The 13,876-nt window shown below is 37.5% G+C and overlaps 1 protein-coding gene across 2 annotated transcripts in view; it reads left to right on the top strand.

The window, feature by feature from the left end:
* nectin3a (nectin cell adhesion molecule 3a) overlaps nucleotides 1-13,876 on the top strand; it is a 35,440-nt gene that overhangs the window by 6,586 nt on the left and 14,978 nt on the right. The window contains exons 2-3 of one of the 2 annotated variants that reach the window (XM_052577247.1): nucleotides 5,930-6,001; nucleotides 13,368-13,715. In XM_052577247.1, coding sequence (XP_052433207.1) covers nucleotides 5,986-6,001; nucleotides 13,368-13,715 — 364 coding nt within the window. In that variant the 5' untranslated portion in view covers nucleotides 5,930-5,985. The remainder of the gene's footprint in view (nucleotides 1-5,929; nucleotides 6,002-13,367; nucleotides 13,716-13,876) is intronic. The other variant, XM_052577246.1, reaches the window with a different exon arrangement.

The following is a 13,876-nucleotide window of genomic DNA, read 5'->3' as shown; positions in this document are numbered from 1 at the left end:
ATAAGTGTACAATAAAGAGAGTCCTTAAAAGAAAATCTATCCTAAAAACACATGCAATATTTTTAAATAATATACTATACATATTTATATACAGTAGGTACAGAAAGTATTCAGGCCCCCTCAGACCTTTAATCGTTGCACATTTATTAAAAAAGAAAAACTGAAATATCACATTGTCCTAAATATTCAGACCCTTCAGCACACTTTTGATCTAATTACAGCCAGGAGTCTTTTTGGGAAAGATGCAACAAGTTTTTCCACACCTGGATTTGGGGATCCTCTGCCATTCCTCCTTGCAGATCCTCTCCAGTTCTGTCAGGTTGGATGGTAAACGTTGGTGGACAGCCATTTTCAGGTCTCTCCAGAGATGTTCAATTGGGTTAAGTCAGGGCTCTGGCAGGGCCAGTCAAGAACAGTCACGGAGTTGTTGTGAAGCCACTCCATTATTAATTTAGCTGTGTGCTTAGGGTCATTGTCTTGTTGGAAGGTGAACCTTCGGCCCAGTCTGAAGTCCTAAGCACTCTGGAGAAGGTTTTCGTCCAGGATATCCCTGTACTTGGCCGCATTTATCTTTCCCTTGATTGCAAGCAGTCGTCCTGTCCCTGTAGCTGAAAAAAACCCCCCACAGCATGATGCTGCCACCACCATGCTTCACTGTTGGGACTGTATGGACAGGTGATGTGCAGTGTCTGGTTTTCTCCACACATACTGCGTATTATTAAGGCCAAAAAGTTATATCTTGGTCTCATCAGACCAGAGTCCTTGAGGTGTTTTTTTAGCAAACTCCATGCGGGCTTTCATGTGTCTTGCACTGAGGAGAGGCTTCCGTCGGGCCACTCTGCCATTAAGCCCCGACTCACGTGGAGGGCTGCAGTGATGGTTGACTTTCTACAACTTTCTCCCACCTCCCGAGTCCCGACTGCATCTGTGGAGCTCAGCCACAGTGATCTTTGGGTTCTTCTTTACCTCTCTCACCAAAGCTCTTCTCCCCCGATAGCTCAGTTTGGCCGGACGGCCAGCTCTAGGAAGGGTTCTGGTCATCCCAAACATCTTCCATTTAAAGATTATGGAGGCCACTGTCCTCTTAGGAACCTTAAGTGCAGCAGAATGTTTTGTGTAACCTTGGCCAGATCTGTGCCTTGCCACAATTCTGTCTCTGAGCTCTTCAGGCAGTTCCTTTGACCTCATGATTCTCATTTGCTCTGACATGCACTGTGAGCTGGAAGGTCTTATATAGACGTGTGTGTCTTTCCTAATCAAGTCCAGTCAGTATAATCAAACACAGCTGGACTCAAATGAAGGTGTAGAACCATCTCAAGGATGATCAGACAAAATGGACAGCACCTGAGTTAAATATATGAGTTTCACAGTAAAGGGTCTGAATACTTAGGACCATGTGATATTTCAGTTTTTCTTTTTTAATAAATGTCCTTGCATTATAGATAGATAGATAGATAGATAGATAGATAGATAGATAGATAGATAGATAGATAGATAGATAGATAGATAGATAGATAGATAGATAGATAGATAGATAGATAGATATTACACTATCAGCATGTTTTTTTTTTTTTTTTTTTTTCATGGCTTCATCATCTATATCAAATGTAAACTGACACTTGCAGTATAATCTTCCCCACCTGTGCTAATGCTGCTTGTTGACTTCGGTCACACAGGTGGAGAAGGTATTAAATCAATGGAATTTGACATGCAAGCAAACTTAAGGACAAAGCGCTCAAGCTGGGTGGTATTGATTAGCAATACCGATTAGTGTTCTGGTCTGCCATTTGTGGAAAAGAGGAGTGTGCAGAGAAAGTAAACTAAGTCTGTTGTGTTTTATGTTGACCAAACTGCTGCATTACTTTGCTCTTTAATTCAGTCTTGTTTGTGTGTCCTTCCCTTTGTGACATCTCAAGTGTCCTGTGTCTTTGTTGGCAACATTTCGGCCCCCTGAAAGCCTTCAGGAACAACATCTCATCCTTTGATTTTGGCACTTCCTCGCAGACTTGTTTCAGTCAATTTTTTTTGGAGGACATATAGAGGGTTTTGACATTTTTGTTGTTGAGCAAAACGGAATCATTGTGTGTGCTGATCTAAATAATGGAAACAGATTTTCACACTTATTTGTTTGAATTGTCTCAAGTTCTTCAATTGAGCCCTGCTTACCGTTAGTGTATGCATGAACACTAAGGCTCAGAAGGAAAGGAAAACAGTTCTCGGTGAGTTTGGGAAGGAAGTCAAAAACCCAGCCCTTGTGTGTTCAGATAGCGTGCTGTTCTGTGGAGCCTCATTAACAGCTCGCATTCCATACCTTGGTCACCTTGTTTTGAAACTCACTTTTTAATCAGGAAATACTAAAGAGGACTAATGCTTCATGTAGTGCATTTAAAATGAGTTTCCAGCTTGGATTTCAAATTAGGATCGTTTTTCAGAACAATGTGGTATTCTGAGGAAACTGTTGACTCAAAGCAAAAGAATAGTGGTTCTTTAGAAACTGCAAAAGGAAGTCTTACCAGTCAGGAAGGTGCTAAATTAGGAGTCTCCATCATTATTCAGAATGAGAGCAATTGTATTTGAGCTGAACTATGGTTTCTGTGTTAAAACTTTACTCAGTTCAGACTCAAGAGCCACCAAAAACACACATGAGTGAAAGTTAAAAATAATAATAATCTACATTCAAATGTACTAACACCAGTGTTTGAATGTTTGGGACCTGCAATATTTTTATTTGTGAAAGAAATTAATACTTTATTAAGCAGGGATTGATAGAATTGACCAAAAGCAACAGTATAGACATAACATTACAAAAGATTTTTATTAGAAATAAATCTTGGTTTCCACAAACATATTAAGCAGCTTATTTTTTGTTTTGTTTTCAACGTTGTTCATAAGAAATCTTTATTGAGCAGCAATTCAGCATGTTAGAATGATTTCTGAAGGATCGGGTGACATTAAATACTAGATTAATATATCATAATATCACTGTATATATCATAAAACTTCCTGTGTTTTTGCTCTAAAAAATGCGGCCTTGGTGAGCATAAGAGACTTTTTTCAAAACATTAAAAATGATACCAAACTTTGTAATAATGGCGCATTTTATCATTTTAAAAATACACCTTTCAAGCAAAGTTGGCCGATAAGCTTAATATGGTTGACAAAATCAAATGTAATCTGTACTTTGAATACCAAAATTTTAGTATAAATTATAATTTCGCTACGAAATTAAGAAATGTAATAGAGAAGCACAGTTATTTTTCAGTTATTATCTTCACTAGTCATTTTTATGCCATGAAGATCATAGAATTCTTGATTGATTGGTTGACAAATGTTCCAAAGCCTTCATTTTCTGCACAGCTATGAAGTAGTTCCATGATTTTGACAATATATATATGATATATGACAAACACATTTTTTTTTTTTACAGATGCTTTTTAATATAGGAACTACTACAGTTTCAGCTGCGACATGAGATCTAAATGGGACAACCGTCCACACAGATGCCCACAAAACCTTGTTTCTCCATGTGCGAGAATTGAAAGAGTCACTTTCAAACTAAATGTAGTCACCAGCACACAACATAGAAGCACTCTTTTAGTCCGGTGGAGCGGAGCAGTGGCCCTTTTTCTAACCTCTGTTACCCAGCTCCTAAATGACCCACTGTTCATTAACACACAAGGATGAATAACACAGGCACAGAAGAATTTTCCACCACTAATAAGCAATTTACCCTTGCATTGTTTGCCTTTGACCCCTTCTCACAACGTTAATGGCATCTTATGGAAAGCTTTCTTTGTTTTGTTTCAAAAGACGTCAAAAAGTCAAGATGACAAGTGGAGCGTTGCTTGGGTTTACTGCAGACAAATGAGTCTCAGTAAAGACTTCATTGTTTAGGTGTTGATTGTGGTGTGAAGGGACGGCAATGTCTGACTTCTTTAATGCTAACATCATTGATTCCCCTTTTTTCTTTTAAGTGCTGGTCTTTAATCAGATGTGATAGGTAATAAAAAGTCTTGCAATAGAGAGCGAGCGGAAGCTTTCCTCAGGAAGAAGGAAATGATCTGAGGGAGGAGGCCTGTCAAAATATTTGTGTTTTATTTGAATTAAGTTGGAGGCTTTCTTGGCTCACAGAGAATTGTTTCATTGTTTCCAAGGAAGTAAATATATCGTCTTTCAATGTTTTGTGACTAATAAGAATGTGATTAACATATGTTACCAAATATCAATAAACACAAGTCAGTCAGATGGCCTTAAAACATTGATTTGCTGAAGAACTGTAGTTTTTTGTGTGTAAACACTACAGTAATCATGAAGGTAGCATTTATACACTTTGCTAATGGCTAATGAATTGGAAGTCTCATACATTAACAGAAAATAGGATTTGGGGTAATACAGTCAGGCTGTCGTCTTATAAACTGCTTAAATTAGATATTTTCTGGCAAGCTTTATTACCGCCCTTTATCTACAGCACAAAAAAAAATGCTAATTTGGCTTTTGCCTCATAGCACATTACTGGTTTAGCGGACTAAGGTTATTCTTGTTTCACAGCGTGTCAACATTTTGTTTTTGAGCAAAGCCAGTTTCAGCAATGCCCTTTTTTTCTCAGCCTGTGGTTTTACTCCCACGTAGATTGATTCTTAGGACAGAGTTTTCTTTGGGGCATCCAACCACAAAGATATTTAAATATTTATGATTTCCTTTTGGAACCCAACATAATCATCCGTAATGCATTCAACATTTGTACAAGCCTTGAGCATACAGTCTCTATTCTTCACAGCAGTGTCTGTAGGCCCAGCAATCAGGTCCTATTAGGGGTCGTGAACTATGATGACTTTATTTTCCCTTCCTCTTTTGGCTTGAGCAGTTGGGTTGGTAAGACCCTCTAGCAGAATGGTTCCTCTCACTAAACTCAATGACCGTAGCACATGTCTACAAAACAGCATAGCTAATTACTATTGGTATGTCAAGTACAGCTGTTGCGAGTCTTTTCTCTTTAGCCTTTGACATTCATTGTTACACCATTGGCGTTGTGACCAAAGGTGAGGCAATTCAACTGAAGTCACACTGTCCTCTCACTCAAGCTCTCATCTAATGAAGACGGACGGCCAGCTGAAACAATGCTCGATCTGTCATTAGTCAATCTGTATTTAACCACTTTAGTCTGGAATCAAAGTTGTTTAACCACAATCATCTATTTGTTTTTTTGCCATGCACATTAGTGGTCAAACTTCGTTTTTTATTTGTTGGTTTCATTCACATCCCCCTTTTTCTGCATAGATAAAATAACTGAAAATGGTATAGTTAAACTAAAAATTAACATTAAAACATTTTTACCATTACTTGTACTTAGTATGTGTAAGTGTTATTTATATAGTTATATTCTACTCTAGAATTTCATTGTAATTTTTAAGTTTCAGTCAATGAGTTTCTTTTGTCACTTTTATTCGTTTTTTTATTTCTATTTATCATTCATTTAATTTTATTTCAGGTTTGGTTTTAGTAATTTTACTACTTCAAACTTAACGTATGACAGTTAGTTGCCATGACCACATTTCCACATTTCGTTTCAACAATGTATTTCAGCTCAGTTAACAAAAATGTTAATTATAAAAAGATTTTTATAATATTAGTTTTTGTTAACCATAACAGCGCCTTCTTTAAGTTATTCGTTTGTGCAACAAAAATTACGTTCACTTTTCAACGCGAGGAAAGCATCATAAAAGTAATCCATAAAACTTTTCATTTAATCCAATACTATAAATGATGTCTTAGGGTTTTTATTTATTTTATTTTATTTTTTTCAGGAACATATTCAAATGTAAGCAGTTATTGACTACAAGTCTTGCTTTTCTGGATCCACGTGAATTTTTATTGTTTAGAAAAGACAGGTTTGAACATTATTCAATTGTTTTTATTTTGTGTTCTACAGAAAGATAGTAATACAGGACTGGAATGAAATGACGATAAGTAAATAATGACAAAATCATGGGTGAACCTCTGGGTGAGTTTAAACAAGATTTTTTCATCACCTCACCCTACCTCAGTCTTATTTCTCACAAAGTTTCTTATATCTTTAATAGTGCACTTCTGGTGACGTTCATCACCTCTCCACTGCCATTATGACATTAACAAAGCATTCATTTAAAATGTTCTCATTGGTCTTGTCTTGCCACATCACCGTCCTAAAACACAGCTCTAATCTGAGTGAGCTGTTGCGTGCAAAAGAAGAGTTTGGCCTCATATGTTTCCTGGTTTCTTTCTTTTTTTTTATATCTGAAAGTAGGGAATGCATCAGCAGGTTTTCCCCTCCCAGTGACCTGACAAAAAGACTAGGGGCTCTGGGACAATTCTTCCCACACCGAAATGAAGTTAAGATGTTTCACAAGAGAGTGAGGTCAGGTTCGGATCTCAGTTCACGCTGGGGCATTTGGCGCGTGAGATGAGGAGTGGAATGCATAGTGGAGAGCTCGAATAGACTGTTGGACCCCATGAACAGCTTGTAAGAGTTAGTGATGTCAGGAGAGAGAAAAACAAACTCAAGGAAGGCTTCAAAGGCCAGGCATATCTCTTTCATTAATGCATTTCTGATTTGTTTCCGCTCGTTTCCTTCTTGTTCTCACTCATCCTCGCCGTTCCGTGTAGTGACCTTTCGATTTGTTCCTCGTTGTCTTTGCCAATTGTTTTCATTAAATGCAGTCACACTATACCTCTCATTTCCTATTGAGGCTTTAAAATCTGATTGGCAGAGTTGGGCTGGCCTTTGGATCTTAGAACTTTCGCCAGGCCTACATGCTTTTTGAAGTTTTATGTATTGTTAAACCAGGCCTGGATTGAGGTAATGATAGAACCCTTGAGATTATGATATCCTCAAGCAAAGTTTGCATGCTTGTTGTGAGGGAACAATGGGAATTGTATCCCAACATTGCCTTCATCAACGACTTTGTTCATAGAGTGCGTTTCATTCTTCTGTCGTATTAGATGTTTACGGCAAATGCAATGAACACAAATTTGCCATTCTGGACTTGATTCAGGTATCTCAGGTTGAGGCCATCTGTTCATCTCTACGGAAGAAGCAATATATCTATAGCTATACTGCTGCATAAGACTTTATTAAATAACTATAGTTAAAGGAAGAATATTTAGTGTTACATATGGCTTAACTGCTAACTGTGACAGCATCTGTGGCCTGAAAATAATTTCAACACATCGCTTAGCAGTATTAAACTACCACACTCTCATGGAAATTTGTAAGTGTTGTACTTTTTTAGTGAATCTGTGACTTATTCGTATGAATTTGTACATTGTTTAACAATCTTCTTAGTGCTTACGCCCCACTGACCATTAGATTCAGGGGTGAACCTTCTTGCTTTTTTCAAAAATGTTATGTTTCCAATTTGAAATTTCCTTATGTCAAACTGTATTAGTATATTAATTTTTTTCATAACATACTTTGTCCGTAAACTTATTATTATTATTATTTTATCCCATTTATGTGTTACGTATTAATAACAAAATATTCTAGTAAATTTTTAAGAATTATTGTCTGACGGTAATTGATAATTTTTTAATTTATTTTTTAACTGATAAACAGGGTTATTATTAAAACTAATATCATTTTTTTTTCAATTAATTATTTAAAATCAACAATTAAATTAAATTAAAAACTAAAACTACACAACAAAATTACTAAACTTTGAAATTTAAGGGGGGGGTGAAATGCTCGTTTTCACTCAATATCCTGTTAATCTTGAGTACCTATAGAGTAGTACTGCATCCTTCATAACTCCAAAAAGTCTTTAGTTTTATTATATTCATAAGAGAAAGATAGTCTGTACCGATTTTTCCCGGAAAAACACGACCGGCTTGACGTGTGGGCGGAGCAAAAGAATCACGAGCGCCAATAGGCTTTTGCGTTGAGAGCATTTGGAAGCTGACATTACCTTGAGGAAAAAACCATCATCCAAATCAAACCATGGCTAACAGTCAGATTCAGCCGTTTATTTATGATCCAGAATCAGATCCCGAGGCTGAAACTGAACGAGAGCAGCAGCAGCAACGACTCGCTCCGAGCGGGGCTCAAACCCGGGTCTCCGGCATGGGAGGGGACGCACTAACAAGGAGGCAGAGATATTTTAAGCAATTTTACTCACCGCCTGTGGTTCCAACACACGATCGTGACCCTTTTTCGTTGGGACTGCATCATCCTTAAGAAATAAACGATACGCAAATCCATCATCAAATTGGGCCTTGTTTGTAAAACAAGCATCTTCGAAATGCAGGGAACAAACAAAAACACTTGCACAACTCCGTTGATGCTCTGTAAAAATAAACTCCATCCACTGGTCCCTTAATGCTGTTTTTTCTTTGGTAATCTGTGCAAGGTTGTCTTGCCCTGGCAACCAAAAACGCACTCCTTTTGTGACATTTCGCGACGCTCTCGCTCTGATCAGTGATTGTCTGTGCACAGCCTCTCTCTGCTCTGCTCTACGGGAGCGCGCACTCTTCCGGCAGACGTGCCCTCAGGACCCATATAAGGAAATTCCGCTCCATCTAACGTCACACAGAGCCATACTCGAAAAAAAACTTTCTGAAACTTGCGACAAACCAGTAGAGGTATTTTTGGAACAGAAATACTCCTTCAAACGTAGAACTTAATTTTTGAAACGTTGTCCATGTTTAGCATGGGAATCCAACTCTTTAACAGTGTAAAAAACTCAGTATGCATGAAATAGCATTTCACCCCCCCTTTAAATGAAAACCAAAAATACAACTAAAATCCAATGTAATTAATTACTGAATCCAATGATTACTTTCAAATTCATACAGCCCATCAAGTGTAGTGTGATTTCTCAAAGTAACTAGATTTGAATCATTTATTTTTAGTTAATTAATTTTTTTATCCGTGTTCCATAAAAGTACTAAAAGAATTGTCATTAAGCATAAGCAACAAGAAGCTTCAGAAGAGTTACATTTACAGTTCCCTTTTCTACCGTCGACCGTATTTATTTAATTTTAGTGTAATCAAGGGTGATTTGTGGTACATGTCCAATCTTCACTCTGTTTCTGAGATTCTAGACAGGCCAAGATGAAACGTACCATTTGCGGATGACTGGACCGTGTAGCATACCACAAATTTCATCACGGTGGTGCGTGTAGGTTTTTGGAGTTGTTTTCACAGCCGACTGGAGGCCGATATTTTTGTCAGTGTGTGTTCGTTATCCTCCCTGATGAGCACCGTTGGATGTATGTATGTGTGTACGTGACAGGGCAGGGTTGCGAGGTCAGCGGTGGGTTGGCTGGTAGACAGGTGACAGCTGCTCCCACAGCTCAGACTGCAGTGAAGTGGAGACAGCACAGGCTGCGTGTTATTCTGCCCTAAACACAACAAACATGCACAGGGCAACCAGAAACATAAAGCATAAATAACAGGCCAAACCCTTGCATATGAAATCCCAGTTGAGCCTGGTTTTCCATTGATAAAGTAATAAAACTCTATTAAGGTTAATGCTTGAAATCGTGATTATCAGGATGGACACATTCATGCAACTCAATTACTGCTGTCATTGAAACAAAAGTGGACCAAGGGAAAAAATGATGTTGCTTTGAATCCTCAGAACTCGAAATCCCTTTTCTCTCACCTGGGTTTTGATGTGGCAGTCTGACATCAAACGTCAGACCACATCAGAAGTTTGCCTGGTCTTAAGTTTTGTTGATGGTTAAGCACAATTTTAAGCTTATAGCTAGTCATTATAACTCTAGGGAAAAACAGAGGGTTCCTTACTGAACAGCCTCAGTTTTTGGCTGAAAGTGACTTCACATCATTTTTTTTTTTTTATGTAATGTAAAAAAGGGGTTGACATTTAAATAGGTAGTAATCTTGTAGAATAGACAATGACAATGTACTATATATTTCTTCTTCATTAACATATGTCAGTGGGTATCTTCATGTGCTCTGGTTGTAAGTGCAGTGGTTCTCATTCTCAAACTTTTTGACTCAAAGCCCCCCGTACCATTTTCCAATACAATATTCAAACCTCTATTTTATATATATATATATATATATATATATATATATATATATATATATATATATATATATATATATATATATATATATATATATATATAAACAACATTATTTATTTATTTATTACAAATAATTAATTAACCAAAATTCATTTTGGTACTCCAGAAGTTAAAGAACAGTATGTTCTTCAATAAAAGCTATATTTATTGGGATTAAATATTTCTGAATTTAATGAGCAATTTAATTTAGATTAGACATCCTGCATCTCTAGCCCCTCCTGCACCATCCTTCTGTCTAGTTTATTTAAGAGTTTCATTATCATTATTATTGTTTAGATTTTTAGTGATGGTTTCCAACGGTGCATTTCAAGAAAGATACTGTGATAGTTTTGTGCAATAAAAGTCTGTTTATTAGTTGAATATCTGCCAGTGGTCTGTGTGTTCTTGCATTGAGCCTGTGCTATTTTTGAAATGTTGGTCTTTATACACAAGCAAACATTTTTTGTCAATTTCATCTCACCTTGCTGTTTTTTCAGCATCTTACGTCATGAGAATTGCATTTCTAAAGACTGACACACTGGAAATGTATAAACACGTTTCGAGACCCTTGCATTCTTCTCCATTGTTGCATTCAGCGTTTTTAACACAAAGGCATGTCCTGTTTGAACGGAAGCAAAGAAATGCACTCGACCCTATTTATACATAGCTTCCTGAATAACTTGTTTTTGAATATGCATATGTTGCTATAGAATTCAAACAGATTAGGAATGAAATATGGGTTAATGATGGAATAATTTTTGGGTGATCTATCCATTTAGGACAACAGTAAAAATCGAGTCTTACAGGTAAACTGGTGCACCCTAAGCTCAGTTTCTTGATTGACGTAAATGTCTCTTTAAAGATCTCAGTGTGAATTGAAATTGGTGATCCTCTGGTCTCAGCAAATTTGATATTCAAGCAGTCAGCCAGATTGCAGTGTAGCCTCTCTCTCTCACACACACACCCTCCCTCGCTCCGTCTCTGCGTGTGTGTGTGTGTGTGGTGGTATTCTGGCAATTACAGGGTGGGCAGGGGAACAGGCAGAGGGAGAGCCTGCACCCGATATAATAGCAGAGGTTTACCACTAGTATGCAGCTGCCAAGGTTTCAAAATATCAGCCACTATTTAGTGCCTCCATAGACCCACTTTTTATGATATGGTCTCGTATACCCAGCCTATGTATTTTAAATAGTATGGGTTTTACCTTGTGACTGTTTTGATGGTAGGAACACTTCTTAGCACAGTCATTTGTAAAAACAGCATTAAATGCGCTGACTTCTTTTTAAAGAGAGGAAAGCTTAGTGTCTCGATTAACAATTTTTCCATCTGAAATGCAGCAATTTGTGGGCTTTAATAATGACTGAGGAGATTTTATTTTCTCCGCTCTGTGTTTCTCTCAGAATATGTTTTGCACAGCTCCCATTCGTAGCCTATAATTTGTCTGTTTTCCAGTGATCCTCACGGAAATGTGTTCTTTTGTTTTGCTTTCAGGACACTGTGATTTCTTGCATGAGGCAAGGCTGCATTGTGTTGTTGTTTACCAAGCAAGATTGAGTTTTAAAGGGATAGCCTAAAAATGAAAATACGGTCATCATTTTCTCATCATCTTGTTGTTGCAAACCTGTATGACTTTCTTCTGTGGAACACCAAAGATCCAGCGTTGTTTTGGACCTCACTGGCTTTTTGTGTTTCACTTTATGAACAAAAAAATCTTCAAAATATCAACTTTCATGATATTTTACTCTCTTTCACAAGCCAGTTTTGCTTTGTATCCTATCCATGCAATGATACTAGGAAAGCACATGGAATTTAAATGGTAAAACACTGTTTACATGAAACAAACAAGAAGTACGCCAGTAACTCGGCATCAGAAGTTCAACCACTTAGGAAAGCAGTCTCACAAAAACTGAAAAACAACTTTTCCCACTGAGGGATTTATGTAAGTTAGCCTTTTATGAAGATTTTTTCAGAACAAAAACAGGTTGTATACTCCCATTGAAAAGTTTAGGGTCAGTAAGATTTTTTGTGCATGTAGAGGTATTTAGTTAGACAAAAACTGTGTTATGCAGTATGAATCATAAATCAATATCTTTTGCCCTGTTTTCCCAGAAGAAAACAAAAAATATATATATACATTTTGCCAATATTTAGATGTACATAATAATAACACATTGATAGCTTTAAAGCTAACAAAATTCTTAATTATGATGATGTCTTTGGACCCCTTAAGGACCCTGTCTGATCTACTTCTCTTCTCTTGCCAACACCTTTTTTTAATCAATCTCTTCCATTGTAATTTTAACTGCCAGCTCATCAGAATATCGTGTTTACATGAATCAGCAAATAACTCCAGTGTGTTCAAATAAACATGCAAAGGGCACAAGCGCAGATTAAAGAAACCTATTAAACAGTAAAAACCTCCCAAATTGGCTATTGGTGTTTTTCATCTTGTTCCAGCAGATTTTATAAGGCAAGGTGCTCAGACGGTTAATGGAGAGGACAGTCGGAGCGTCCCGCAGTGTGATGCGGGGGTCTGTATGGGGCTCATTATGGATGTGAAGCACGGGCTGTGTGGCACAGCACTCACAGCCTGCTGCAGTAGAGAAGGAAGGTCTCCCGCATGGGGCGTAATTAAGGCTGGGGAAAACACAAGCCCTCATTATCTGCTGTACGAGATCTCCCACTACTGTACTTCAGTTATGACCTTTCAAGGGTTCACCTGATGCAAGTGATGTCAGCACGATTAGACAGATGGAACTGGTTAAGAGCACATAACAATTTAAATTGATTCACAAAGGTTTTCCGTGAGATGTTGCTGCAGGATTTGAACAACAATTAGTAAAAAAAAAATATATACAATTGACATTTTCATAACATTTGAAGTATCGACTTTCAGCATATTCTGTTTGACAATGGCAACATTATATAGATAGTTAGCATTTCCCTCAGGTATATCATAAACAATTTGATGTGCTAAACAAAAAAAAAACAAATAATTCATTCTTAACAGTAGGTTCTTTACTTGCATTGAAGGTTCCATGAAGAATCTTTAACACTCATGGAAACTTTCATTACACAAAACATTCTTTATCATGGAAAAAGTCCTTTAAGGACTAAGGGTTCTTTAGATAATTAAAATGTTCTTTATACTAAGGAAAATATGGTTCTTTTAGTAACTGTTCACTGAAAGGTTCTTTGAGAAATCGAAAATGGATTGTTGCATTGCTCCAACCCCACTCTTATTAAGTGTTGAATGGAAATTTTGGCTACTGTTAATCTATTTCCTATATCTATCTCTCCAGGTGTGTGGGCCAACAAGGTTGTGGTTCCTGAGCAGGTGACTGCGGTGCTGGGGAAAAACGTTACTTTGACCTGCAGGGTGGAGGTCAGCACAAACCTCAGTCTGACCCAGAGTTCCTGGGAACGCCGTCTGCCCTCCGGCACTGTTACTTTGGCTGTCTTCAACCCCCAGTACGGGACCTCCATAGCTGACGAGTACAGCAAACGTGTGCATTTCATCAAGCCCTCAGTGCGTGATGTATCCATTGTCCTGCAGGGCGTTGGGTTTGCAGACATTGGGACCTACACTTGTAAAGTTGTCACGTTCCAACTTGGAAACATGCAAGCATCCACAACTGTAGACATCATGGGTGAGTATATCTTTGTGGACAGCTTGTACACTATATAATTGTGTAGGTGTGAATTCTTTAAAGCAAATCTTTTTGTGAAGCATTATGGTGTATTCACACCAAATGCAAATCTAATTATTTGCATGAGTAGATTACATACAAAGTCAATGCAAAGATGGGAA

The sequence above is a fragment of the Carassius gibelio genome, chromosome B15 (genome assembly GCF_023724105.1).
Source record: "Carassius gibelio isolate Cgi1373 ecotype wild population from Czech Republic chromosome B15, carGib1.2-hapl.c, whole genome shotgun sequence".
NCBI classification, from domain to species: Eukaryota; Metazoa; Chordata; class Actinopteri; order Cypriniformes; family Cyprinidae; genus Carassius; species Carassius gibelio.
Note: the sequence above shows the minus strand (reverse complement) of the source record. Positions and strands in the feature narration are given on the sequence as shown.